The following is a 24,661-nucleotide window of genomic DNA, read 5'->3' on the forward strand; positions in this document are numbered from 1 at the left end:
CCAATCCAGTCCAATCCAGTCCATTTGCCGCCGTCGCCGCCTCCATCTCTCGCCCTCACCCTCACCCTCACCCTCACCCTCACACTCTCACGTTCACGCAGGGACTCACACCATCCATACACTCAATCCATTCAGAACGCCATGAATTCTTTCCTATCCTATCCCCCTTCAGCTCCTGTTCATCTTCTAAATTTCCACCTGATAGACAGTAATTAACCACTACTCACCGATGATGTTACAGCTTTGCATAGTTGCAGCATTATCTATCCAACCATGCGACAATACAGTTGAAAGATAGGCGGGTGGTGGTGAGCGATGTCTAACACAGACCATGTCCAAGACCTCCCATCCCGGTCTCGTCCTCTCCCTTTTTTTATCGTCAGTTCACGACAAAACTCCACTTTATGCAGGAAACCACCTGAACCACCTTAATTACCTACCCTAATCGTTCTACTAACTTAATAACTTACTCCATCTCCTCTCTCTCCACTCCACTATCCGGTCCCTGCACCTGCGCAATCATGTACTAATACTCATCCATATCCCCATCTTCTTCTAATAAACCCACTCTCGCTTCTTCTGCTTCTTCCATCACTCTCGCTCACACCTTCGCTTGCTTCTTCATCTCGAGGTGCTTCCTTCTTCTTATTCTTTCGAGTCCTTGACCTGACTTCGACTTCCTCTCCATCCAGTCGCTACTATACTCATACATTGTTTAATCCCTTCCTAATTCATCTATTCACTATTTCCCCCTTTCAATCGAAAGAGTAAGAACCAGCCCCACCCAATGCATTCCTTCCCTTCACAATCACCTCACCAACGCCTTGATATTTATTCGAATCTTTCATCTACTCTAATCCTCCATTCTTCCAAACACAATCACAAACATCCGCATCCACAATTGCTAACGTTATATCTCTTTCTCCAGTAGTCCATCAATAACTCGTACATCCAACCCCATCATCAACATCCCAACCGTCAATATGCGTTCCGCTATCGCCGTTGCCGCCTTCGCCTTTGCTACCCTTTCTGCTGCTCAGTCAGACCCTCAGCAAAACTACCCATACACCATCGACCCGAACTCTGTCTCAGATGCAGACAAGGGTAAGTTCCCCAACAGAGACACACTTGTTCGATCACTGCTAACTCCCACCTCCAGCCAAGTGGTGTCTTGACCAGACGTCTCAATGCCCTCTCATCTGCCTCCAGCAACCTGGTGTCACCTCCCAGGACACTATCGAGAATGAGTGCGACCCCGAAGCTCTGACCTACTCCTGCGTCTGCGAGAACAACGTCCGCCCCAACATCACCGAGTACTCTCAGACTCTCCCCTACTGGATCTGCACAACATGGCAAAACCAGTGTGTAGCCAACTGCGGCTTGGGCAACAACGAGTGCTCCAACTCCTGCCGGTATGTCAAATGCTAAGCCTCTATGCTCTCTCACCGAGCCAATCTTGTACCGATATCTGACAATATATTCTAGTGCCGACCACCCTTGCGGAGCTCAAACCCCAAAACCGGCCAACTCCTCTCTTGCAACCCTGCACACTGCTTCCTCCACTCCCTCGGCCACTGCCAGCTCTGACCCTTGGGGCTCTACGGGAACCAGCAAGCCGAATGACAAGGGCGCTGCGAGCTCCATGCTCAACCTCGGCCAGAGCTACAGCCTCGCGGTCGTCTTCGCTGGTGTCTTCGCCGGATTCGCCCTCATCTTGTAAAATTGATGATCGGCGCTGGCGTCTCACCTCGCACGGGACGTAAACATCACTCAATCTCGCTTCGAGCCAGCTGCTCCCCCAAGCTGGCGGCGCCTCCTCCATGCTCCTTTCGATTCATTCTCGTGCACGAACCTCTTACATACCTTTTTTTACCTATGCATAGCGTTGTAGCGTTTTTCAACTGTTTCGGAAAACATATCCAGTCCTTTACATTGTGGTTTTGCCCGCGCAAAAGCGGGTTTCGTCAATCCTTTCCGCATCACATTTGCATTTTTGGCTTTGGCATACATTACAGGCAGTCCGGTACCATCGATTGCCTTCTCCTCACAGTACTACCAAGGATTTCTCTAATTGGGTCGCTATATATGGGGTTGGAGGTTCAGAGAGAAGCCCGAGGTTCACCTCCGTTGATTCATGTCCATTAGCTTCTTAACAGCCTAGGAACGTTTGTAATAGCATATGAGAGACGTGGAGGGGTTGTGAAAACCAAAGAACTTTGTTCCGTTGATAATTGGTGATGACGCACGTGATATATTCCGAGGGACCCCTTCGCGAACAGTCCATACGATTCACCAGACTGCTGACACACGACGTATTGATGAATGTATGCTGTGTCGATCATCTTCCAGAATACTCCACACCTAAAGTCGGCTACCAGGACTCGAATTGACATCCGAGCGAAGACCTCAGATCCTCTGGAACACCAGTCGTCCATTGAACAATATGAAATTGGCTCGGAGTTTGGTGGCTGAACCCAGGTATGTCTACCACACGTGCAACAATGGCGCGCCTCTTTTCTCCATTCCCTACCACAGAGATCCTTGAAGTCATCGATATCAATCCACCAACCAGCAATCATTCAGTCCCCTTCGTAGACCCGACCCAACCCACCATCTAATAAGACAATGCGATTGGCCAAAGTCATCTTGTATGATGTCTTTCGATTTTATAGAAAGATCGATCATGGGGATCGTGTACACGTATTTGTTTCAGGGGGGTCATGGTTTAGGGTTCAGGTATTTCTACTACTCGTTTCCCACGCTGTTGTTTCCATGTCCGGTTACGATCAAGGTATGTGTGTATGAACTACCGTGTCCAATAAAGTCAATGGGAACCTTTGTACCTCGGACGACGCAGAACGGCCAAGTACTGGGGCGGAGACGGGGGCGACTTTAACTCTTCCTTGGAGTCCTACCTATTCCCATATTCTTCTCCTCCCACCCCAATTACTACTCATATGTGTATGTAGTGGAGAAATCACAATGATTGAATGAATGATTTTTTTTTTTTTTTGCTTTTCTTCCTGGGTGTCGATTAGATGTCGTATGAAAAGTATAAGAGGTTTTAGTTTTAGACTTTGGGAAGTTGTATACGTGTGTGTTGAAAGAAAGGGTGGCAATGACATTTATTAGTGCTATTTGTTTGTCTCTGTCTAGGTAGCTATCTGTCGACGAGGTGCCGACTACAAGAAATGGTAATGAATGAATATGGGAATTGCCTGAGATCCGATAATCTGAAAATGAAGTTGAACTTGCGTGCTTATCTCGCTTTGATATCATCCGTCCATTATTCCACCAGCCCATCCATCTGTCCATTTGTTCATCTACTCAAATACTGGGTGGTTCTTATCTCCAAAGTGTATAGGTCGTGGAAGTACGTCGTGAAGCCGGTTACGTACGATGAAGCGATTTTGCAGGAGCGTTGTGCGAGAAACCGGGCCTATTTCTCCCCAGACGTGGTGCACGAGGGGTTCGTTTCGGGTCTTGGTGGTGTAGTCGGTGATGATGATGGCGCTGCGGACGGCGATGAAGAGAGTCGTGTCGTCGATGGCGTCGTTGATGGGGCTCGAAAGGTTACTACGTGGATTGGGTCGTCCTTATTCGATTGTGGGGTTATCCGGGAGTCCTCGGTCGGTTCGTTGAGATCCAGGCGAGAGGTAGAGCTAAGTAGGGAGGACTCTTCAGAGAAGCACGGCACATGTAGTCGAGATGACATATGCTGGTCGAGAAGCCTTTCCATGATGGCATCGATCAATTCGTCGGGTTCTCCCGAGGGCTCAGTGGTCCAGTCGGGGCATTTATACGGTGCGTGCGGTATATCATTCGAATCCGCAATCGACGCTGCGTCCGAGTTTTGCAAGATGCCCATGTCGTCGATCGTGATCGAGCAGCCTTGTCGTCCTAGTACAGGACCAAAGTGGTTGGGTATGTCCCCGAAGAGCACGTTGGCCGAGGTGGTCACGATTGCCGAGGAGTACGATGCACACCGACTGAGAGCTTGCTTTCCCTTCGACTTTGATTTTTTACGCCTGAAAGGGACGAGGAACAAGGGCAGGAAGAATGGCGATTTCTCACTTTCCGTCGCCGCACTTTCATGGCTCAATGGATCCTCGTTGGGGATAGAGCAATGTTGGGAATCTTTCAAATCCATTGGACTGAACGAACTCGAGGGTATGTGTGGTGATGGAGGTCCGTTGAAGGGTTCTGGGTAGACGTCGAAGGGAGAGGAAGCCCATTCGCATGGTGCACTGCCTTCTGGAAATTGACAGCGTCGGCCATGATATCTCTTACTGCGCCAGTAGTCGCTTGGGCCTGGGGCACACTGAAGCAATTCGGTGCTATGCCATGCAAAGCGGAGACTGCCTTCAATTGCACAAGCCTCTAAGTCTAACATGCACTCCACGGGCAGGCGTTCAGGCGGACTGATCAAGCCTTCCGATGTGTTTGGGAGTTGGAAGAACGTCTCGTCTTTGGCGAGCCTGTACGATGGTGTACGTGGTGGTGCTTTAAGCGGTGATGCTGACCGTCTGCCAAAATGGTAAGATGACAGGTCCTCATTCGGCGGCGAATCGAACCGTCGGTGTCTCGACGTGAGAATAGACTTGAGCTGTGTTGAAAAGCTCCCAAACATCGTGGACCCACGCCGACGCTCCTCTACAGCATTGTCTCTGCCTTGTAAGTGCGCCTCGAATGCTATAGCGCAGGAGTGAGAGTTATCTGCAATGGGAAGTATTTCAGGCAAGACCAGTGATGGATCAACGATAGTCTCGGCCATGATGTCGGTTGGACTGTTTTTGCACCGTGAGAGCTTGGTGAAGAACCCTGCACGACGGCGGACCTTGATGCTTTGGGCCGGTCTTGAAGTGTGACTAAATCCAAACTTACGCTTACGCTTCCTCTCCGGATATGTGTGATGCTCTTGCGATCGCGTGGGTGAGACAGATGAGGTCCTAGGACAATGATTGCTGGGAGATGGGAGAGAAAAGAACGGCGCGCTTTGGGACGACATGGCGAATATCGAAGATGACAGCTGGATTAAGAAGGCTATTCGACGTCAATACCGCGAACCTACAACAGTCTGGATAGAATAGGAGTTGTAAAACATGGAACGGCCAAAGCCTGGCAATAGTATCATGCAAGAGGTGAGGTCTCGGTGCTTGGGGCAGGGCTTGCACATGTACGAAAATCGATACGAAATTCGTAGGTCGCCAAATAATGGATGACTGGGAGTTTGAAAGAAGATATAGAGGTACGTGAGGCTGTCGTCACGGTTGACCTAGACATTTCAAGAAGCGAGAGGGGGTCGCCTGCCTACCAGGACGGAAAGCTCGAGACCTAATATTGGTTCCATAGTCGTTGACCAGGCAATCTAATGACTTGGAAACCCCATTTAGGTTTCGATATTCTCAAGAGAACATGTTTGCCAGAGCACTCCCATGGTACTGTTTCCAGGGAACAGAATCCACCAATCTATTGGTAATCGGATATTGCGGAGAGCCCAAACCTCTAGAACGGCCTCGTGACGAGATAAACATGGTACGTCACGCTCAGACCTCGAGCTCAGACTGATTACTGGCTTCGATGTCTTACCAGATCTCTGCTTTCAGATGCTGCAAAGAGCTGCGCAACTCAAACAATATATACCTGTGATGCGTAGAGAATGCCTATTGTGGCCTTGTAGTAGTTACTCTGAACTCCAATCATCATTACCATATGGCTATACAGGTCATACTCTAGAAGACTGGACGAATGAATAAGATCTCAGACCTGATGATGTTGTTTGGATGTTGAGGCCCCGAGCCATTGATGCTCTCTGAGTTAGCGACACGTATTCGGCTTAGCGCAGTTACCCAAGGTGGAAATTGCCGAGGGCATGCAAACAATACAAACCTATCGTAGTGTCTGGGGAGTTCATGACACCACCATTGTTGGTGCAACATCGCAATTGCACCCCCAAAACGCATTTGAATGCGGTAGCAAGCAATCGAGTTTGCGATGTCACCTCGACTTCCCCTGGGGACACATCGAGCCCTCGCTGCGGGCATCTCACGAATCCGCATCGTTCAGCGGAGGTGCGCTTCAAACTCCGCAACAGGACCAGAAATCTACGATGTGGTATGCGTGGGCGGCGGCCCGGCCGGACTGAGCCTTCTTGCTGGGCTTCGAGCCTCCAACCTGACCAGAGGACTCAGAGTTGCGCTCATTGAAGGCCAAGACCTCTACAAGAATCGACTACCTAAGGATGCCAGTCTCGATACCTTCTCGAATCGATGTTCTTCGTTGACGCCTGCCTCAGTCAAGAACCTCCAAGGTACAAGAGCGAATACTTTGCAGAGAGAGGCCCGGGCTAATTGCTTTGTGTAGAAATTGGAGCTTGGGACCACGTAAATGCCGCTCGGGTACAGCCATACCAGGAAATGCAAGTATGGGATGGCGTGAGCGATGCACGAATCTCCTTCGACTGGGACTCCGCACGCGGAATGTCCCCGCGCAAGCCTACACAACCTACTACAATCGCCTACATGATCGAAAATGTAAACACGATTACTACGCTGTTGTCTCGCGTGGAGGAATTGGGCGGGGTTGATATATTCTCTGCAACAAAGGTCGACTCGATCGATTTGGGCAAGGAGACGGAACACGCGGACTTCTCGTCATGGCCAATCCTATCGCTATCGAACGGCAAGTCTCTGGCAGCACGATTACTAGTTGGTGCAGATGGTGCGAACAGTCCGGTTAGAACATTTGCTGGTATTCAGTCTCGCGGGTTCGACTACAATAGACATGGCGTGGTTGCAACATTGAAGCTCTCCGGGCCCGGCTGGGGAGGAGCGGATCATAAAATAGCCTACCAGCGTTTCCTTCCTTCTGGTCCGTTGGCCATGCTTCCCCTACCAGGAAACATGGCAACTCTAGTCTGGAGCACAACACCTGAACGGGCAGCGAAACTCAAGACGCTTGCGCCGAACGATTTCGTTGCGATGGTCAATGCAGGATTCCGCTTGTCACCAACAGACCTTGAGTACTTACACACAGTACCGTCAGGCCAGGAAGATGAGGTCCAATGGCGAGAGAAACACACGTCGACGAATGAACGTGCCATTCCCGTTCGCGCCGTTGATGTTCAACAAGGCACAGTAGCTTCATTCCCACTTCGCATGCGCCACGCCGATACCTACACTGGCGAACGTGTGGCTTTGGTCGGCGATGCTGCGCATACCATCCACCCACTTGCAGGTCAGGGTCTCAATCAGGGCCAGGGCGATGCAGCTGCTCTGGTGCGAACGATATCGCATGCAGTGCAGACAGGACAGGATATCGGGTCCACAATAGCTCTCGAAAGTTATAACGAAGAGCGATATGCAGAAAACAATGCCATGTTAGGGGTATGCGATAAGCTTCATCGGTTGTACAGCATCGAATCTGGACCTCTCGTTGGACTTCGCAGCATTGGCCTGAGAGCTGTTGACGCAATGGGTCCACTCAAGGGATTCCTGATGGGAAGAGCAGCGGGCGGCGCATGATTATGATGGCATCGCATTGGAGGAAACCCATTCTTGTACAACAAATCCTGTAGAAATAAGTCATTACAAACGCAGAGAAATACGAGATTTCTCGTTAATAGACTTTCATGACCTCACAGCTCTCCCCCACGATAGTTAGTGATGAAGATCGTTGCGCGAATGAATCACTAGGTCCGGGAGCTATGTCGACATACCGAGTCATGCACACGGCATTTGGTAGGTGTTTTCTAGCTCCCCGAACCCACCTTCTCCACAATTTTAAGGTCCCCTAAAAGGTTCGAGTCGCTGGCAATTGCCCTTGCCCCTCCACAGCTAACATGATTACATACCTCTGCCTGTACATAACTACATAATTACAATATATCTGTCATCTAACCACACCAATTCCTCCAAACCTAGATACCCTGCTGTCTCTTGAAAGAACCATCATCACCTTTCAGCAATTTTACCACAGACATGGCAGAATCCGAACACCAACGACAAATCGAAGAGTTCGGCAAGGATGACGACTTCTGGCTCTTTGGCTATGGGTCAGTGACTCCATCTCCCTACCCACGAAGCTCCGGAAGACATGGACTAACAGCTCGATCTCGTGTAACCACAGGAGTCTGATATGGAAACCTCCGCCACATTTCGGTACGAACAATCCCACCAGAGAGGTCACTCAAGCCACATGCACCAGCCCCGTGAAACTGACCGAACCTTGTCGTACAGACCAGCGAATCCCAGGCTACATTGAAGGCTACGTGCGTCGGTTCTGGCAGGTATGAACAGCGCCAATTGGAAACCCTTACAAACCCCAACGACAATGAATAAGCTAACAATCGCATCAAATGTAGGCAAGGTGAGCCATCTCGCATCTCTCAGCACATCCCCCGCACCCTCTCCCGCAATCCGCAATCCAGAAATCAATCTCACGACGCATGCACATGTAGCGAAGACCACCGCGGCACGCCGTCAGCCCCAGGCCGCGTCGTGACGCTGATCGACCGCGCGCACTGGGAGACGCTGGCTGACCACGACTCACACACGCCGACGGAGCGCGTCTGGGGCGCCGCGTACCACATCCCCGCGAGGCACGTCGCGGAGGTCCGCGAGTACCTCGACATCCGCGAGATCAACGGCTACAGCATCCAGTTCACGCCGTTCCACCCCGCGCCCTTCACCACGCAGATAACGTCGCCGCCTGCGACTAGCCACGGTGTCGGAGGTGGCGGAGGAAACTCGGACGAAGTGTCTTCGACAACGACTGCTGCTGCTGGTAGTGGTGGTGGTGAGACTACGACGACTATTACGAGTACTGCGGATACTACTACCGCCGTCACGCCAGAGAAGAAACTCTCCATAACGGCCGAGACGACGATCCTCGCAAGGCCAGAAGTCCAGGCTTCGCCTGTGACGTGCCTCGTGTACATCGGACTCCCGGAGAACCCGCAGTTCCTGGGCCCACAGGACACTGACGAGCTAGCCGCGCACATCCTGCGGAGCAGGGGCCCCAGTGGCGAGAATAGGGAGTATCTGTTTAACCTCGAGAAGAGCCTGCTGGAGTTGAGCGCGGAGAGCGGCGACAGGCATATTAGTGATTTGGTGAGGAGGGCGAGGGCGATAGAGAGGGAGAGGGGGGATGGGAGTGGTGGGGAGGATGGTGATGATCATCGGGGGGATAGGAGGGTAGGAGTGCCGTTGCATAAGGTTGGGAGTACGGAGGAGCAGGAGGAGGTGGAAAGGTAGGGTGTAGGGGTTGTTGCAAATGTGAGTTGATTCAATTAAGAGAAATAGCCGCAGATGGGTGTAAACATCGTGTAGTCGGATTGATGACATCGTGTTGGACACGAGATGGAAGATAGCCGATTGATGGAAATACTACGCCAAGCACGGATGCCCGGTTTGCAGTTTGCATCCGAAAAGTTGATCAGGTAGACTACGAAATATGAGTAACGAAAGCGCAAAAATTCGAAATCGGGATTCGAGCGAAGCCTCCATTGTGTCCGTATCGTACGGTCCTTGCACTGCCGTATCCGTGGCATTCCGCCATGTCCTATCCACGGGTTCAAGCGGAGAGTGTAACAAAGTTTAAGCAAATTCAGAACGTCGTTTTCTATACTTTCGATACTACCATGCTTCTTCCTATTTGAGGATAACCGTCTTCGTTCCCAGGGGTATAAACGTGAAATCATTAAACGTACATATCGGGTATACTGATGCTAGTTGTCGTCCTAGCATCTAATAATGCCAGCGTCAAAATGAAGTAAAAATGAATCATGATCGAAAAGCCATATGCCAGGAATGTTTCGAAACGCCAGTGAAAGAAAAGTCTACTGTGACACCTCTATACATATTTCAGATTGGAATGGACATAGTTGCATATTCGGTCGAAATGGTGCTGGTGGAGTAAAGCGGTCCTCATGAGGTCCGATGCCTGTTGGACCAATCCCTGATCTTAAAATGATGGGATAGGTTCGGTGGCTCTGCTGGGCAAGTAAAGATTGCCGTCTCAAACTCGGCCATCGCCCTTGTTCAACGAGTTGAGGTACGATAGATGTGGCAGGAATGAGTAATCTTCTCTCCATGATTGGCGAAAAGGAGATTTCGATGCAGAAGGGACTGCCAGGTGCTTCATTCCGAGGGCGCTTGATAGCTTGCCCACTGAATACCCTGCAGGACAGGTTGGGCAGTTGGGTAATCTACATGGCCGTTCGTTAGCGTTAATGATCACGTGTTGTAGGAATGGCGCTGACTTACAAATATAATGCCCAAAACTATGAATACCCGCGCCTGATTCTTGCTGTTTATCGGGATCTGCTGTCGGGGTCCTGTTGTCACTTGATGCTAGCCAGTCATCGTAATCGTGCCAGTTGGTCCAATCCGGTGGTGATACATGGGGCTGAAGCGGTCCAACCTCATTGATCGGATCGAATGATGGCGTTTGCCTAATAGAGATGATCAAGAATAAGTAAACGACCTGATCGCGGAGAGTTTACGGCCATCTAACCTCAGATGCAAGATATTATTCCATAGGTGATGAACCGCCGTGTCGAGCTTATAACCAACCCATCCACATAGATGAAGCCGGTCAAGCAAAATCTGTACGGATCCAACTCCGAACTCCTGACAGGCTAGCGAAACTTGGTAGGAGAACCACGAGTACTGCATCGATCCTTCGGATGATATGGCGCCGATGGTAAGGATCCATAAGAGAAGATCAGGACAGGGCGCCCATTCCTCTCGGCTGGTGGCGCAAAGAGATTTTACCAGGCGTGCACTGGCGATAGTATGAAGAGTATGTGGGTCGGACCGTCGCTGGAGTGCCTCAGTAGCGCGCACGGTCAGTATAAGGAGAGCGACACAGAGAGCGTTTTCCAGAGGCGTCGTCCGGCCTTCATGGCTTCGTAGCCAGTCGAGCAACAAGCATTCGAGGACGCAGGATGAATTCTGAATGTCGAGTGGGTCGAGAGGGCTTTCGGGATTGCCAAATCCGTCGTTCAGGTCGGCAATCAAGATTAGGGCTGATTCTACGTGGACGGTGAGGGTGGATTGAATCTGAGCGGCTCTGCAGTATTCGATCAGATGATCTGATATTCTCGGTCGATATCCTGGGGGATGCGGCGGAAAATGCGATGTGCTAATATAGTCGATGCTGGAGAGATATGGGATGTCGAACGCCGCTATAGCATGTGCTGTTGAATGCCTGATGCTCAGTCAGCCGATGCCAAACCACTTTGGGCCCACTCCAATGTAGAGAACATAACACGCACCATAATATAAAAGCTTGCAGGATGCGGTTTGAGTGAATCGCCTTCAACCCTCCTCGAAGTTGCACCATCCTTCGTAGGCCGTCCAAATGAATTTGCCTTTGATTGGGCATCTCCTCGCCTGGATCCAATTGCCGTAGATGAGGCAAGCTCTCCTCTACACATAACAGATTGAACACGGCGCCAATATTAGCATCGGAGATACCTAAAAGCGGGTCTGGATCTGAAATAGCTGCATTTACGGCCGCGATCGCTTGCGCTTTGTGGTAGTGGATCGTGTCGAAGGAGCCTTTGCCGAACACGAACATGTGTAATGCGGCAGTGCATAGTAAGCTATGCATGAATCCGGAATTATTCATGGCTGTACCAAACCAATCCGACCTCATTAGATTCGACTTGTTCCGGAAATCGAGAGGAATGGTGGTAGGGGCCATTCTCGCAACAACTGTGTATTTGCCGTTAGTTTCCATTGGTATTGCAGAACGATCCTTTTCACATTGTGGTAGATGCTGCCAGATATGAACGATATGGTTCAAGCAAGAGCCTGCCATGTCTACATCCTTGCACAGCGATTGCACTTGGAACGGGTCGATTCCACCCATAGGGTCCCAATGATCAAGGACGTCCCCGGCTTGGGACTTAACACTCACAGTGGTCTAATAACTCTGTTACGCTCTCATTGACATTGACAGAAATGGTGCCGAATGGATCAAAGAGGGAATGATCAGGATCTGTGAGTGTTGGTGTGTTGAGCACGATACATCTTCGGCACAGACTACGACCGGGTCCAGAATGGAGCATTTGACATTCCGAGCAACGCACTTGCTTCAGGAGGGAAAGTCCGTCCGCAGGTTCAAAGGATCGATAGGATTCAAAGGATCGATAGTCAGGGCCCAGCGTGGTTCTCGTAGGACTAGGTGTGGTGGTGTTTGGAGTACGGAGGTTCGTGATATCAGGTGTACCAACAGCTACAGGACTCGTGGTTTCGGGGCTCTTTCTCTGTTTCGCTGCGTGTTTACTGGTTGACCACGGGCGCTCTCGTCTGGCCTTCTGCATCACAAAAGAGCGAGCGTTTCGACGGCCCTGGCGAGAGCTTTTGGCAGATTTGGAGGCATCGACAAAAAGGAAATCCTGCTGAATGGGCGTGACCGTAGGCATGGATCTTTGCCTGACCTTGGCATCGTCTTCGGGGGCCTCCATGGTTATGGCCCGTCACGGGCTTTGGCTGTATTGGAGACCAGTCGACTTGAACTGAATTGGCCGGATACAGAAAGCCGGCCACGAGATAGCAAACCTAAAGAATTGATGATGAAGTGACGGTGGATCCTAGGACGGCATGCTTGGGGAAGAAGTTCACGATGTAGAGGCGTTTAATATCTCCTATTTGGAATGCATTCACTTGCATTGTGGTCCAGACGGTTAACGAACCTGCGCTGGTCGCAGGAGTACGGTGGATCAGAACGTCGGAAGCAGGGACGGATGGTAGATGCTGCAATTGGATCCAAAGGAGTTACAATGAGTAGTAAGTATTGGGGGAACCGATGATTCGATGAAGACGACAGCGAAGGACAATCGACAACTATCAAGAACTCGAATAGGCTTAGAGCCGTAGCGGACAACCTTCCTAGGGTGTGTGGGAGCCAGAAGGGTAGTGTAGAGAGCCAAGGGAAGTGTTGCAGAGAAGTCTGCCGTGGTAATTGTCAGCCCTCAAACATTGGGGTGGTAAGTGCGGATATGTATGGTAGGGAAGAAAAGATGCGCTGTACCTGTTAAAGCCCTATGGCGCCCAGTAAGACGGACGGACTGCCGTGTCCAGAGCTGAACTATTGCAAAGCAGACTGGATGGTTGTCGGAGGTGCAGGCAGCGGGAGATTATGTAGGGAGCCGGTATGCTAAAAAGAAAAGGAACGGGGCAGAAATAGTAGTCGTTCCTGGGGCTACTGCGTGCCGACGATTACGCAGGAAGACGAAGGGGGCGACGGAGAGAGAAAGAGGGAGATGGAGAAAGGAGATAGGCGGGTGTAGAGGATGGAAGAGTGGAGTGTACGAGGTGGTGCAGGTGTAGTGGAGTGGAGTAGAGTAGAGTAGAGTAGAGTAGTGTAGTGTGAGGTGGATTGGAGGGGAGGGGAGGGGAGGGGAGGGGAGAGAAGAGGGGCGTGGGTGTGTATTGTATGTATGTATGTACCGTATGTGTGTGTGTGCGTGTGCGTGTGCGTGTATGCGTGTGCGCGCGAGTCTGTGTGTGCGTGTGTGTGCGGTAACTAGAGGAGATGAGATGAAAGGAAAGGAAAGGAAGAAAGGAAGAAGGGTTTACGGGTAAGGCAGAGACAGGGTGTGCAAGGCTCACCTCGTTCTCGTATCGTCGTCGTTGATGATCCAAGTGTAGGTATTAGTTATCGGTAACTATTTCTTGTAATTAGTTTACTGTGTAAGAGAGATGATTAGAGGCTGGTAGACGGTACTAATTGGTTTAGTAGAGAGACTCAGAGAGTACGAGTATCCGATGTACATGCACCTATACTGTGTACTGTGTGTACGGAAGAGGTAGGTAGAAGAGAGGAAGGAGAGTGGGCAAAGAGTGGCAGAGGCGGACACAGACACAAGTGTCACACCAGTGACCCGACCAGCGACCATTCGACCAGTTGACCAGTAGTGACCAGACCAGCCCAACGAAACCTCTCACAGTCCCTCTTCCTCTTCCTCTTCCTCTTCCTTTCCCTCTGCCACTCGCTCTGCCACTCGCTCTGCCACTCCCATCCAAGTTGAGTTCAGCCGAGTCGAGTCGAATTGCTCCCTCGTATTGGATGGGGAATGAATGGGCTTTCCGATACAATTGGGCAGTGAACAGGCTGGGTTAGGTAAGCCTGTAGGGTCCAACTGGCTTTAATTATCTAATTGGTTAGGCGACGGTGCACGTCCGTCTGCGCTGACTGATCCGATGCCGTACTCACCTAGGGCTTGATGTCACTATTGCCCATTAATCAACCAAAGACTCGTACCACTGTTCACGATAATACAATGCCTATACCATTCCGGAAGGGAGCTGCGAAAGTGAAGCGAAAAGAAGGCAAATCTGCGGGGTTGGCTGCTCGAAACTGATTACCTATGAATCTGATTATGCCATAATCATGCTTTGTAGTCATGGTGGATTCGCTTCACGCCTTTGCATAGGCGGCGCGATAACGTGGAGCGCGGTGTCTTGCTCCGTAGCACATACAATAGCGTAGCCACTGCCATATTGATCCTCACTTCTCATCCCGAATTCACATCTTCAACTCTGTCCTTTGCCACAGGATCAACCGGGTTTCAATTCGGGCTGTACAGCGCATGTGGTAAAGGGAGCCATCTTCGTCGGTTTTATGCGTCCCAATGCAATGTACACACATTGTACACGGGTTAAGCCGTCCTCCCAAAATTGACATGATCGCTAGAGAACACCTGCCCGTGATTCTACCAGAAGGACGATGAACAAACGAAGAGGAAACAAGAAATGAGAGTCGCTTGAACAGACAACGAATTAAAACCATGCTTCCGGACATGTAAAACAAAGCAACATGGCTTCTCGCTATGTACTCAGTCAATACTACTCCATTATGCAAGCAACAAACATGGACCCTGGGCCCCGAGTCTCTGACCCGATGAAACACAATTTCCGGATTCAAAATGGAGCCGTAATCCACAGCATCGGAACGCTCTAGAATGCCGGTGCCATACTATTCCATGCTATTCCATACCTTTGCACTATTGTAGGTTAGTTTGACGTGTTCACTGGCAGCATTTTGTGACTACTCGGCGGCGAGTCGGCGCTATACACAGTAGTACATTATTATCGTAGGAATAGGAAATAGGTCTATGGCTACTCTTACAATAAAACTCTGGCTGGTGTGCAAGCGTCTAAAGGAGAGTGCGACATCAAGATTAGATATACTATTATATCTACAGCATCAACAATCACCTTTCCCTGGCCTGGATTTACGCCAACAATATTTTCCAACCGTATGAATCGAGCTATAGAGGTTAAGTAACTCGGGGTGCCTGCCCGCTAGCTTCATGTATCTGCTATACCTGAAGGAGCCATTCAAAAATACACTGCAGCCAGTTAACATTCTCAAGACCTTACAAGAGTACAGTGGTGAGCATACAATACCAGCAGGGCCGAGCCCAACATGCCTACCCTCTGTACTCTGTAGTCCTTCATTATTAGCCTTCAGTCCATGATCATGAAAGAGCCGACTATTACAGAGTATGGTTGCAGCATCTTACTTTCTTGACTAAACACTAGATACAAGCACAAACCTGTTGTTGCGGTGCGTTCTCTGGTAGCGATATACTGCGGAAAGACCCTTAACTAGTCCGTCTGCTAATGCAGATTGGCGTTCCGAATTCGCAAACGAAACTCGTGTCGTTGGATTAATGTTTGCAAAAGACCTGGGACGGTTTGTTTCACATCCCAAGCTTGGCGTGGCACCCTGCACATATTGCTCTCTCTCCCACATGCATAGTTACGGAACGTCGATGCGAGCCCACTCGGCGACCGCGGCCATGTACCGTCCCGTCATCCAACAACATCCCCCGACCAACGACTTTCCCAATTTACCCGTACACCAACCACTACGGCGACCATTGGAGTAGCTAACTGAGCCACTCGATGAAAAAGAAACGAAAGAGAGAGAAAATTACAACAAACATCCCATCCCCAGGCTTGACTTGATGGCCAACGATCGACGCATCCTTAGCAAGCTGGTCTCCTAACGGAACGCCATCGTTCCTCCTCTGGGCTAGGGTTTCTCCACAATTGTTTGCATCCGGCGTTCTCCCGTCGTCTACACAGCTACGTCTGTATTGCTGCACTGCACTGCACTGGAGACCGGACTGCAATCACAACCATTGCACGACGTCCCTCACCACTTTGATTCTCTCAATTAACCGCTTCCGATCGAGCCGCCATGGCTCACGAAGGCCCCATAGCAGGTGTGTGATTGTGTGTGTGTGTGCGTGTGCGTGTGCGCATCCTCTTTCTTTCCACTTCTCACTCCCCATACCATACCGGACCCTTGCTGATCCAATCCATTATCTTCCCAGGCTTCTCGTGGACCGACATCCCTACCCATATCCTGCGCGATGAGCTACGGCGAAGGCAAACTGACGACGACCGTCCGGCGTGTGGTACGAAAGGCAATAGGGGGACCTACAATACACCCCTACATGTCTTCGCGCTGGTCCTGATCCTCGCGCTCAGCACTATCGGTATGTGTCAATCCCAGCTGTCATGAATCCGGCTTCGATCAAGCTTCAAACAAGCTTCAATCAAGCTTTGCCTCAGTCGATCATGCATGTCTTCGCGGCTATGGAATTACATTCCCGGAATACGTTGTGCTAATCGATATACCTGCAGCTTGTTCCTTCCCCATCGTCGTCAAACGCTTTCCCAAGATCCCCGTTCCACATACCTTCCTCTTCCTGTCACGGCACTTCGGAACCGGAGTCCTCATCGCTACAGCCTTCGTACACCTCTTGCCAACGGCCTTCGAGTCCCTCACAGACCCATGTCTACCCTACTTTTGGAATCAAGGCTACTCGGCTATGCCCGGCCTAATAGCTATGAGTGCTGTCTTTGTGGTAGTGGGAATTGAGATGTTTTTTGCCTCGAAGGGTGCAGGCCACGTCCACACCGCCGACTATGAAGTATTTGCCTCGGAGGGGAGGGCTTCTCACGATTCCCGGCGTATCGCGGTTCACAAGCGGAGCAATAGCTACAGTCGATTCCGAGCGGACGGTCATGTCCCGGATATTGTTCTGCATAACATACCTGGCTCATCGGAGAACTTGATGAACGGCAGGTCTCCCTCTGTTCCTACATTCTCCCCACAGCCTTCCTCGGCATCGAACGCCAACCACACGCGCAACTCGGTGGACGACGATTCAGATCTCGATCTCGATCTCGATGAGCTGGGCCCACCGGATGTAGATGCCGAGGACACAGAGGACGAGTCACGGTTGCTTTCGAAACCGAATGCGCGGAAGAGGACATCGCACCAGCATTCCGAGGACCCTGAAGAGGACTCGGAACTTTCGGAAGCCCAGCGCAAGAAGCAATTGTTACAATGTCTGCTCTTAGAGGCCGGTATACTTTTCCATAGCGTGTTTATTGGCATGGCGCTTTCCGTCGCGACGGGCACCTCGTTCATTGTATTATTGGTTGCCATTTCGTTCCACCAGACGTTCGAAGGGTTTGCACTTGGTTCCCGCATAAGCGCAATCCGCTTCCCACCAGGGTCCATCAGGCCCTGGCTAATGGCACTTGCGTACGGCACAACGACACCTGTTGGCCAGGCCATCGGGCTTGGGATTCATAACCTTTACGATCCAGCTAGCCAGACTGGCCTCCTAACTGTGGGTATCATGAATGCCATCAGCAGTGGGCTTCTCCTCTTTGCAGGACTAGTGGAACTTCTGGCCGAAGACTTCCTTAGCGATGAGAGTTACGTTACCCTTACTGGGAAAAGACGCCTGCAAGCATGCGGTAGTGTCGTCGGAGGAGCCGCCTTGATGGCACTCGTAGGAGCTTGGGCATAATAGTTGACTTTTTTTACTCTTTAGGCATTGTACATGGTTTTAGACATATCGGTTCTCTCGCTCTCTCTTTCGCGAGCAATTTTGGTCAATTGCATTTACACCGGCGTCGATGATCTACGATGTAGCATCCATCTAGAACGAGCATCTATCATTGTCTTTTTCTGCTTCTACCTGAAATGTACATCTACATCGTCATAACCATAGCGCCGTTACATCGGGATGGCGAAACAAAGAAATAATCGAGACATTCCAAATACCAATACAAACGGTCCGCACGCATAACCTACCTGGTTTGTATGTGGTGGCTTTTTTCACAAACCGTTGATGAGTCCTATCTCCGCAAGCTATCACCGTACCAATCAATCAATGGTGAAAGGAAATCATTATTATGGGACGTAGATTCGAGATCTGACATTTTACACCGAGATAGATTCGATCTGCAAGATATCTCCGTAAACGGAACTAAGTAACATGCGACAATGACGACCAACGTCTTAATCTTTCACTATTTCAAACAATAAAAAAAAATATTCCAACTCAAAAACGAATCGTCCAGACATTCCAAATGCAGATCCATATCAAGATCTAATCTCGCGCGCCCCGTAGTCACCTCGTTCCCAACTATTCGAAACACCTCGGCAACCCCACTATTGCATACAAGTACAGTTACACCCGCCCGTACCTACACGATGGCATTGAACTGCATGCATGAGCGATATGTTTCCCTTTTTTTGCCTCTCTCCTTTCCTTGGTTTAGATAAAGTCCGGTTGCAAACACCGTTTGCTGATCAACCCCTTTGAGCATAGATAAGACAATGTGTTCATTTGCAATTCCTGACTGATGGGTTGAAACACCTCGATACGATGGCATGGATGATTGATTGGAAGGCACGGAAGGAAACAAAAGAGAAGCCATGTCTATGTACGAGCATCTCCAACGGTCCCTCGGCAAGGATAAAAAATGGAGAAGACGAATCGAGCGTTTACCGAGAACGTTTGTTGCTGAGCTGCAGTTACTCGTATACCGTCGTCCAACGACTTGGGGCATTACAGCGGGAATACCATCGATCTACGGTTACCACGCCGATCCGAATATGCCATGCCGATCTGTACGCGCCATACCGACATCTACTCCATGCCGTTCGTCCCCACGTTCGTTCAAGCATTTGGCGTGGCGCTCGTTTCTTTTCTTGCCTAGAAATCGTACGGAGTAGACTTGTACCTGTGCAGTAAATGCCCGGGTACTTGCAAAACAACCTCTTGGCGATCGAATCCGTTTTTGGCTTTTCTGGTAAGGTTGGCGCCTGAAACTATCGCATACATGATTGCGAAAACTTGTTTTTTTCCTCTCTCTCTCTTTCCAATGCCTTCCAGCAGCAGCGCGACAAAGTGGCTTTTTCTTTCCATAGGGAATTCGGCCCGTTGCCTGCATCTTGTCCACGCAATCTAACCTCGAAAGGGAGGAATAGGCAATAGGTCGCGAAGCCAACGATGTACATAAATTGGACTTTGGAAGTGCTTCGAGTCATGAGTTTTTATCTTGTCGCACATGTCCCGATGTTGTGCCTTTGAAAACAAACATCTCCACCTATGGACGTCTAGCCTCGATCGACACGTTAGATGGAGTACGGCGGGTAGGCACGTTGGGTTGGTACATCCGTCTGCTAGCATAGTATAAACTTTGGTCTTAATTAGCTGCTTTACAAAATAAAAGGCTATGATACACCTTTTGTTGCTTAGAAACGAAGGTGCACACGTTAGGTCAGCGGCCTGCTAGTGTTTTAGCATTGGCCAGGAACAAAACGTGCATTTGTAGCCTCGTGTTTGCGGTAAAGAAACTAACTAAGGTGAAAGTGCTCTCGATGCATAATGGCAATGCTAGCATATATGATGGGAAAGTTGTTCTGGCCGTCTGCTACGTGGGCCATAGAGCCTCACATTTGCGGTTAAGAAACCAATTCAAGTTAAAGCGTACGAGCCACATACTACATGCAGATGTATTACACAATCCACGATATCATACATGCCTACCTTCTCCTCTGTGGCAGGTGTGGGGGACAAGTCACTTGTTTTCGGGTTGTTTCCTGCTTCCGGCCTGATATCTTTGGCTGGGTGGACCTTGCTTTCCGTATTTCTCGACAGCTGCCTGGACTTTGGACATATCTGCATATGCACAGAACCTCTGTCCGCATAGCCGAGCCCACTTGCTCTTACACACTTCTTACTTCATCCAATTCCGCTCTTACAAATGCGTTTATGCCAAGTGATGGAAAGTTCTGCCAAGATGATCGTGGTGCGGAAAGTCAACGTAATCATCAATATTTACGACAGCATTTTGATTCGAGACGGAGGTATTACGCCCAATATTCCGTTGCCGAGGCAAACTATCGATCTGGGCGAATATTGAAAAGATGCGGTGTGTGAAGTGACGTTGACGCATGTATGCGATTTGAGGAAGAGATCGCCGATCGTATTGCGAGGAGTCGAATTGCAGAAGTGAGGAGGGCGCCTTCATGGACCTGTAGTTCTTTAGCAATGTCGTTGAGCATGATGATTGCAGAACCGTTTTGTTCGTGTCTACGTTCTGGTTTTGGTGCCACCACGGGGCACCTTGTTTCCGTCTTCACGGGGGAACTTGAGACTTGCAAGCTTGCATGTATACGGATTGGAATTGTGAGCGTTTTTACGGATATCTCGAGGCAAATATTCAGATCGACCGGGTATTTTTCACCACCCAATGTTCCATGAAGCCCCATCGAAAACAGTAATTACAGTATGAACGGGAATCTGATTCCTTTGCAGAATGACGTCCTATAGGGAAAATGTGAAAGGAAAGGAGCTCATAAGCATTGGTAATACCAAGGAGCAGAAACCGCTTTGCAAGTGTAAGGTGACTGGAAGAAGTGAAAGAGTTAGTCATGGTTTGTTCTTTATTATTGATGATATTGCAATTTGATGGTAGAGGCCACGGAGGAAGTTGGACAAGAGAAACTCCATATACTCCATATGAGTGTGGTATGGATACGAGAAAAGTAGGAATCGGCTCGCTTACCTCGCAAGTTGTACAGCCTTTCCAATCGTTTCCACCGCATTGATCCCAATGTTTTTGTTTACAACCACCACCAGGGTTTCCTGGTGGCGTACTTGAAGGTCTTGTAGTGCTTCGAATCGTTGTCGATGGTGGTGGACGAAGTGTCGTTGATGGCGGCCGAGGCGTTGTTGTTGGTGTAGCTCTGCTAGTAGAGCTAGGTCTTGGGGGAATTGGAGGTCTGGAGGTAGGTCGGGGAGGATTCGATGGCCTAGGTGGACTCGTTCCTCCCTTTGTTGGAGTATTGACCTGACTTCCGTCACAGTAGACCGCAATTCCAGTCAATTGCATGTCCTTCAAAATTGTACTCATCCCGTCTGTTCCAGGACCGTTGCAGTATGTCGAGTTGGCCTGTGAAGGATTTAAAGGAGTCGGGTACTCGATGTGAAAGACAGGCTTTCCTGAGGCAAGAAAATCATTGTAGGCAGTGCATTCACTGAGTTGCGCGCACTGCTCGTTCACAGCAAAGTCCATAATGGGCCCAATGGTGGGCAATATGTCGAGGCTGTTCTTGAGACCAATTTTCATATTGTAACCTGCAGCAGTTTTCTGGAGCCATCGCATATAGTCGATCAGATCTGTATTTCTCAGATTGAGGCCGTTGTCGTTTTGCTGCACAATGTTAGAGGATACTCTAAATCATAGTATCATGTTCGGAACGTACATAACCATCTACACAAATACGTTAGCTATTGATACCCAGTTGTTCGTTCGGGGAATTTCGTTTACCAGTGTTGTCTGGATCTATCGCATCACACCCTTTGTCCGCTGCGATTTTTATCCGCTTCGACATGATATCTCTGACCTTTTGACTCCCAGTACGTATCCACTTCTCGTTAGGCCACTCTGGAAGCACTTTTCCAATGTCTGCATTTGGAAATTCCTTTGCATCGTCTCTCCAATCTTCCCAGGTGCCTGCGCTGAAATAGCAGATCACTATCTTACCCGCCGCCTTCAATGTCTTGATACTTGAAGCTTCCGTATCGAACAAATCAACATCCCAGACCGGCGCATCAGTAGGTGGAAGTGGCATTTTGGAAACGTCCGGTGTGCCTGTGAGTACAATTTGCCATTTCTGTCCACGCTGAAACTCAACTTGCCCCAAGCAGACGCCGGCAAAGAAGCACAAACATAGCGTCCGCAACAACATCTCTGCTAGAAAGAGTCTCATTCCCGTGTCAATTGTAGCGGAAACAAATGGAAAGATCAAAATATCGCCCCTAGCAGCAACGAACGGAAGTTAAAGGATACGGAATGCAGGACCAGGCGGCAACGTCCATTTCGCCAAAAAAGATCTTTCAAAAACCGCACATCAACGTGAAATAGGACCGGGTTAACCATTTTGGAATACGTATAGTGGACGACGAACGTGCAATGCGGGGAGATTAACCGTCTCGAATGCTTGAAATCTTAGACGTACTTGTCGTCGCCCAAAGTCCCATGAAAATTGCTTGTTAGCAACCGAGCCAACCAAGACGGCGAGTAGTAAATGTAATGAATTGCTACTGGTGACACCCGGGCCTCTTTGTGATGCTCATTGCCGCAGTCAATCTATGTTAAGCCATGCATCTATAACACTGCTGCGGCTAGACCCTTTACGGTTGGCGAGCAGGAGGCGATATAGTTGTTTCATATTTGACGTCCCGTGGAAGCATTGCACTGAATAGTGCGACATAGTCCAGTGTGAAGGTGTGATTACTAGATGTGGCTATCGTTCCTGGCGACAAGCAAAAACCACAGACAAGCAGGTCCAAGTGCATGTTCGGCAGATGGAAGTATTGCGGGGAAAAGCTTGAATGCAACAATGCTCATAGCTTGATCTTCTGATCTCAGGGGACTTTAGCGGGAGATCGACTGGTGGTGGAAAGTGTAAAGAGCGTTCTGGATGGCGGCTAAATAATCCACCAATATGAAACGCTCGACGAACAACTTAGCCATCGAGGAGAGTGAGAAATCAAGGAAATATAATTGAGAAACTTTGATCAAATTTGGAGGCCCTTGGCCTCGGACATTTTGTATCGCCGGCAGCTGGGTTTTCTGGCCAATTGGCCGGCCTGATAGTACCATGTCTACAAGGGCTAAGCATATCAAAGATCCACGTCGGCTGTATGCACTACCAAGGCTCGAGGCCAGATGCTTCTTTCATCTTCGGAGGTCTTTCGCGGGCAGGCTGAGGCTCAATGTCCCCATGCTGTCCATGTACGTTCTCATGTCTTATCATTCCGTCATTTGCAGCACTCCACGTTTTTAATCTGTTCAATGATGATAGATCCAGGCTTCATCGACTTTGTCTCTCCCCGGTTTCGATCCATCGCATCTTGTTAGACAGGCCCAAAGATAGGGACGGCGGCATGAGGGTAATACATGCGAGATTTCGAGATGATTGCAGCTGGATCAGAACCCGTCATGAACTTGAATACTAATATGAAGTCATGTTCGGACCGGTCCACGAAGAAGTCCGTCGGTTGTTTTGATGGATATAGACCATACCGAGTAATATACACGCCATTGGAGGACAGACAGCCTAGACTTCCTGACAACTTTTAGACATCTGAGCGCAACTCGACCGAAAAAGGATGCCAAATCCGGAAAGCGCTCCGGTGGACTTAAAGAGCAGTTGTTCCGTGTCCCTAGAGAGTCATCTAGGACTGTTCATACAACTATAGTGGTAAATTGTAGACTGAGTCAGATCGACTATAGGGGTATTCTTGCTTGTGCTTGCATAAAAGTGAATCGCCCATCTGACCTTACAGCTACTTGAGGATAGCAGGAAGTTGGCTACGTGCTTTGATGGAGGATATTTGCCCATCCCTCTTGTGGCATATGTAGAGCAATTAGATATCGCATATTTGGTCTACATTAGACCCATGAGTCGCTTGAAATTCGGATTTCATTGCTCGTCTCTTCATTGCACGGAGGACTATGTATCTGAGCGACCAAATAACAAATGCCACATTCACTGCGATCGAAATGGTTTGGCGCGCCGTCGATCTGGGGAGAATCGATGCTGCTGACATCATCAAAGATCCTCACTAGCGTTCGGTCCCGCTGGATTCTCCGACCACCGATCAAATTTCTGGGATTGTGAGAGCTACTTCGAGGTTTTGCTTAGACAAATCGCACCTCTGCTCGATATTTTCTCGTCATCACTAGTCTATCTATCTGATTCAATGGGCCGTCTTGCCTTCAAACTCGCGCAATTCTGCCGCCCGTACTGCTTCAACGATCGACTCTCATGCTAAAGCGTACCGTCATCGCCTCAAGATGCACCAAGCACAGATGGAGTCTTCAGCAAATCCGTGCGATAAATACCCAGCCCTTGGTCATTCCTGACTACGTCGAAACATGGAACCCCGCAACCCACAAACGGAGAATATCACGCGCAATCAGACCGTTGGCTCGAAATCGTGCGGCGCCTCCTGCCCGGGGATTGAATCAAGATGAACGAGCGAAGATGCAGCGAAAGGAGCTCGCTGAAACACAAAATCCGATAGTCACCCTAGATGAAGAAACAATTACGGATCATGGACTCAATCCGAAGAGAAGAGAGTCGTTGAAGTTCGCGATTCAAAGACTAAATAAAGGCCTTGTCCTTGCCGGCCGCCTTCCATCGAAACCTGAAGTGCGGGCCTTCCTGTGGAGAGCTTACAAAAAGGCGAAGCTGGCAGATCCAAACATAATCTCCATACTACCTAATCGTGCTTGGGATGTAATTTGGGCCT

At 49.7% G+C, this 24,661-nt stretch overlaps 9 protein-coding genes across 9 annotated transcripts; 5 read left to right on the plus strand and 4 right to left on the minus strand.

The window, feature by feature from the left end:
- Nucleotides 1–983: 983 nt before the first annotated feature.
- On the plus strand, nt 984–1,720 carry BU24DRAFT_350530 (uncharacterized protein; the record flags this gene model as incomplete). The annotated part of the gene is made up of 3 exons (XM_033523650.1): nt 984–1,104; nt 1,160–1,412; nt 1,486–1,720. 3 exons carry the CDS (start codon nt 984–986, stop codon nt 1,718–1,720), a joined length of 609 nt encoding a protein of 202 aa, XP_033381681.1.
- Nucleotides 1,721–2,201: 481 nt separating this feature from the next.
- BU24DRAFT_372682 (uncharacterized protein) lies at nt 2,202–2,981 on the plus strand. The gene has a single exon (XM_033524510.1). The coding sequence runs from the start codon at nt 2,651–2,653 to the stop codon at nt 2,894–2,896; it is 246 nt and encodes an 81-aa protein (XP_033381682.1). The 5' UTR covers nt 2,202–2,650; the 3' UTR covers nt 2,897–2,981.
- A 110-nt stretch (nt 2,982–3,091) lies between these two features.
- On the minus strand, nt 3,092–5,008 carry BU24DRAFT_452266 (uncharacterized protein; the record flags this gene model as incomplete). Its single annotated transcript, XM_033531176.1, has 1 exon — nt 3,092–5,008. One exon carries the CDS (start codon nt 5,006–5,008, stop codon nt 3,440–3,442), a length of 1,569 nt encoding a protein of 522 aa, XP_033381683.1. The 3' UTR covers nt 3,092–3,439.
- An 897-nt stretch (nt 5,009–5,905) lies between these two features.
- BU24DRAFT_394076 (ubiquinone biosynthesis monooxygenase COQ6) lies at nt 5,906–7,638 on the plus strand. Its single transcript, XM_033525216.1, has 2 exons — nt 5,906–6,310; nt 6,364–7,638. Exons 1-2 carry the CDS (start codon nt 5,995–5,997, stop codon nt 7,521–7,523), a joined length of 1,476 nt encoding a protein of 491 aa, XP_033381684.1. The 5' UTR covers nt 5,906–5,994; the 3' UTR covers nt 7,524–7,638.
- A 207-nt stretch (nt 7,639–7,845) lies between these two features.
- BU24DRAFT_394080 (ChaC-domain-containing protein) lies at nt 7,846–9,578 on the plus strand. The gene is made up of 6 exons (XM_033525217.1): nt 7,846–8,053; nt 8,128–8,159; nt 8,238–8,287; nt 8,363–8,367; nt 8,459–8,726; nt 8,910–9,578. Exons 1-6 carry the CDS (start codon nt 7,980–7,982, stop codon nt 9,252–9,254), a joined length of 774 nt encoding a protein of 257 aa, XP_033381685.1. The 5' UTR covers nt 7,846–7,979; the 3' UTR covers nt 9,255–9,578.
- Nucleotides 9,579–9,874: 296 nt separating this feature from the next.
- Nucleotides 9,875–12,569, minus strand: BU24DRAFT_235760 (uncharacterized protein). The gene is made up of 5 exons (XM_033522229.1): nt 11,926–12,569; nt 11,279–11,720; nt 10,516–11,211; nt 10,266–10,453; nt 9,875–10,207 (listed from the first exon to the last, which is right to left on the minus strand). Exons 1-5 carry the CDS (start codon nt 12,473–12,475, stop codon nt 10,140–10,142), a joined length of 1,944 nt encoding a protein of 647 aa, XP_033381686.1. The 5' UTR covers nt 12,476–12,569; the 3' UTR covers nt 9,875–10,139.
- A 3,598-nt stretch (nt 12,570–16,167) lies between these two features.
- On the plus strand, nt 16,168–18,342 carry BU24DRAFT_452270 (Zinc/iron permease). The gene is made up of 3 exons (XM_033531177.1): nt 16,168–16,246; nt 16,358–16,522; nt 16,671–18,342. The coding sequence occupies exons 1-3, from the start codon at nt 16,222–16,224 to the stop codon at nt 17,849–17,851; spliced, it is 1,371 nt and encodes a 456-aa protein (XP_033381687.1). The 5' UTR covers nt 16,168–16,221; the 3' UTR covers nt 17,852–18,342.
- Nucleotides 18,343–20,566: 2,224 nt separating this feature from the next.
- Nucleotides 20,567–22,089, minus strand: BU24DRAFT_372696 (carbohydrate-binding module family 1 protein; the record flags this gene model as incomplete). The annotated part of the gene is made up of 4 exons (XM_033524512.1): nt 20,567–20,745; nt 20,904–21,551; nt 21,604–21,611; nt 21,669–22,089. 4 exons carry the CDS (start codon nt 22,087–22,089, stop codon nt 20,692–20,694), a joined length of 1,131 nt encoding a protein of 376 aa, XP_033381688.1. The 3' UTR covers nt 20,567–20,691.
- A 1,296-nt stretch (nt 22,090–23,385) lies between these two features.
- Nucleotides 23,386–23,885, minus strand: BU24DRAFT_424357 (uncharacterized protein; the record flags this gene model as incomplete). Its single annotated transcript, XM_033528477.1, has 1 exon — nt 23,386–23,885. A coding segment is annotated over exon 1 (167 nt), but the record flags the coding sequence as incomplete, so codon positions are not given.
- Nucleotides 23,886–24,661: the final 776 nt, after the last annotated feature.

This window comes from Aaosphaeria arxii (genome assembly GCF_010015735.1).
Source record: "Aaosphaeria arxii CBS 175.79 unplaced genomic scaffold BU24scaffold_6, whole genome shotgun sequence".
In the NCBI taxonomy this organism is placed as follows: Eukaryota; Fungi; Ascomycota; class Dothideomycetes; order Pleosporales; genus Aaosphaeria; species Aaosphaeria arxii.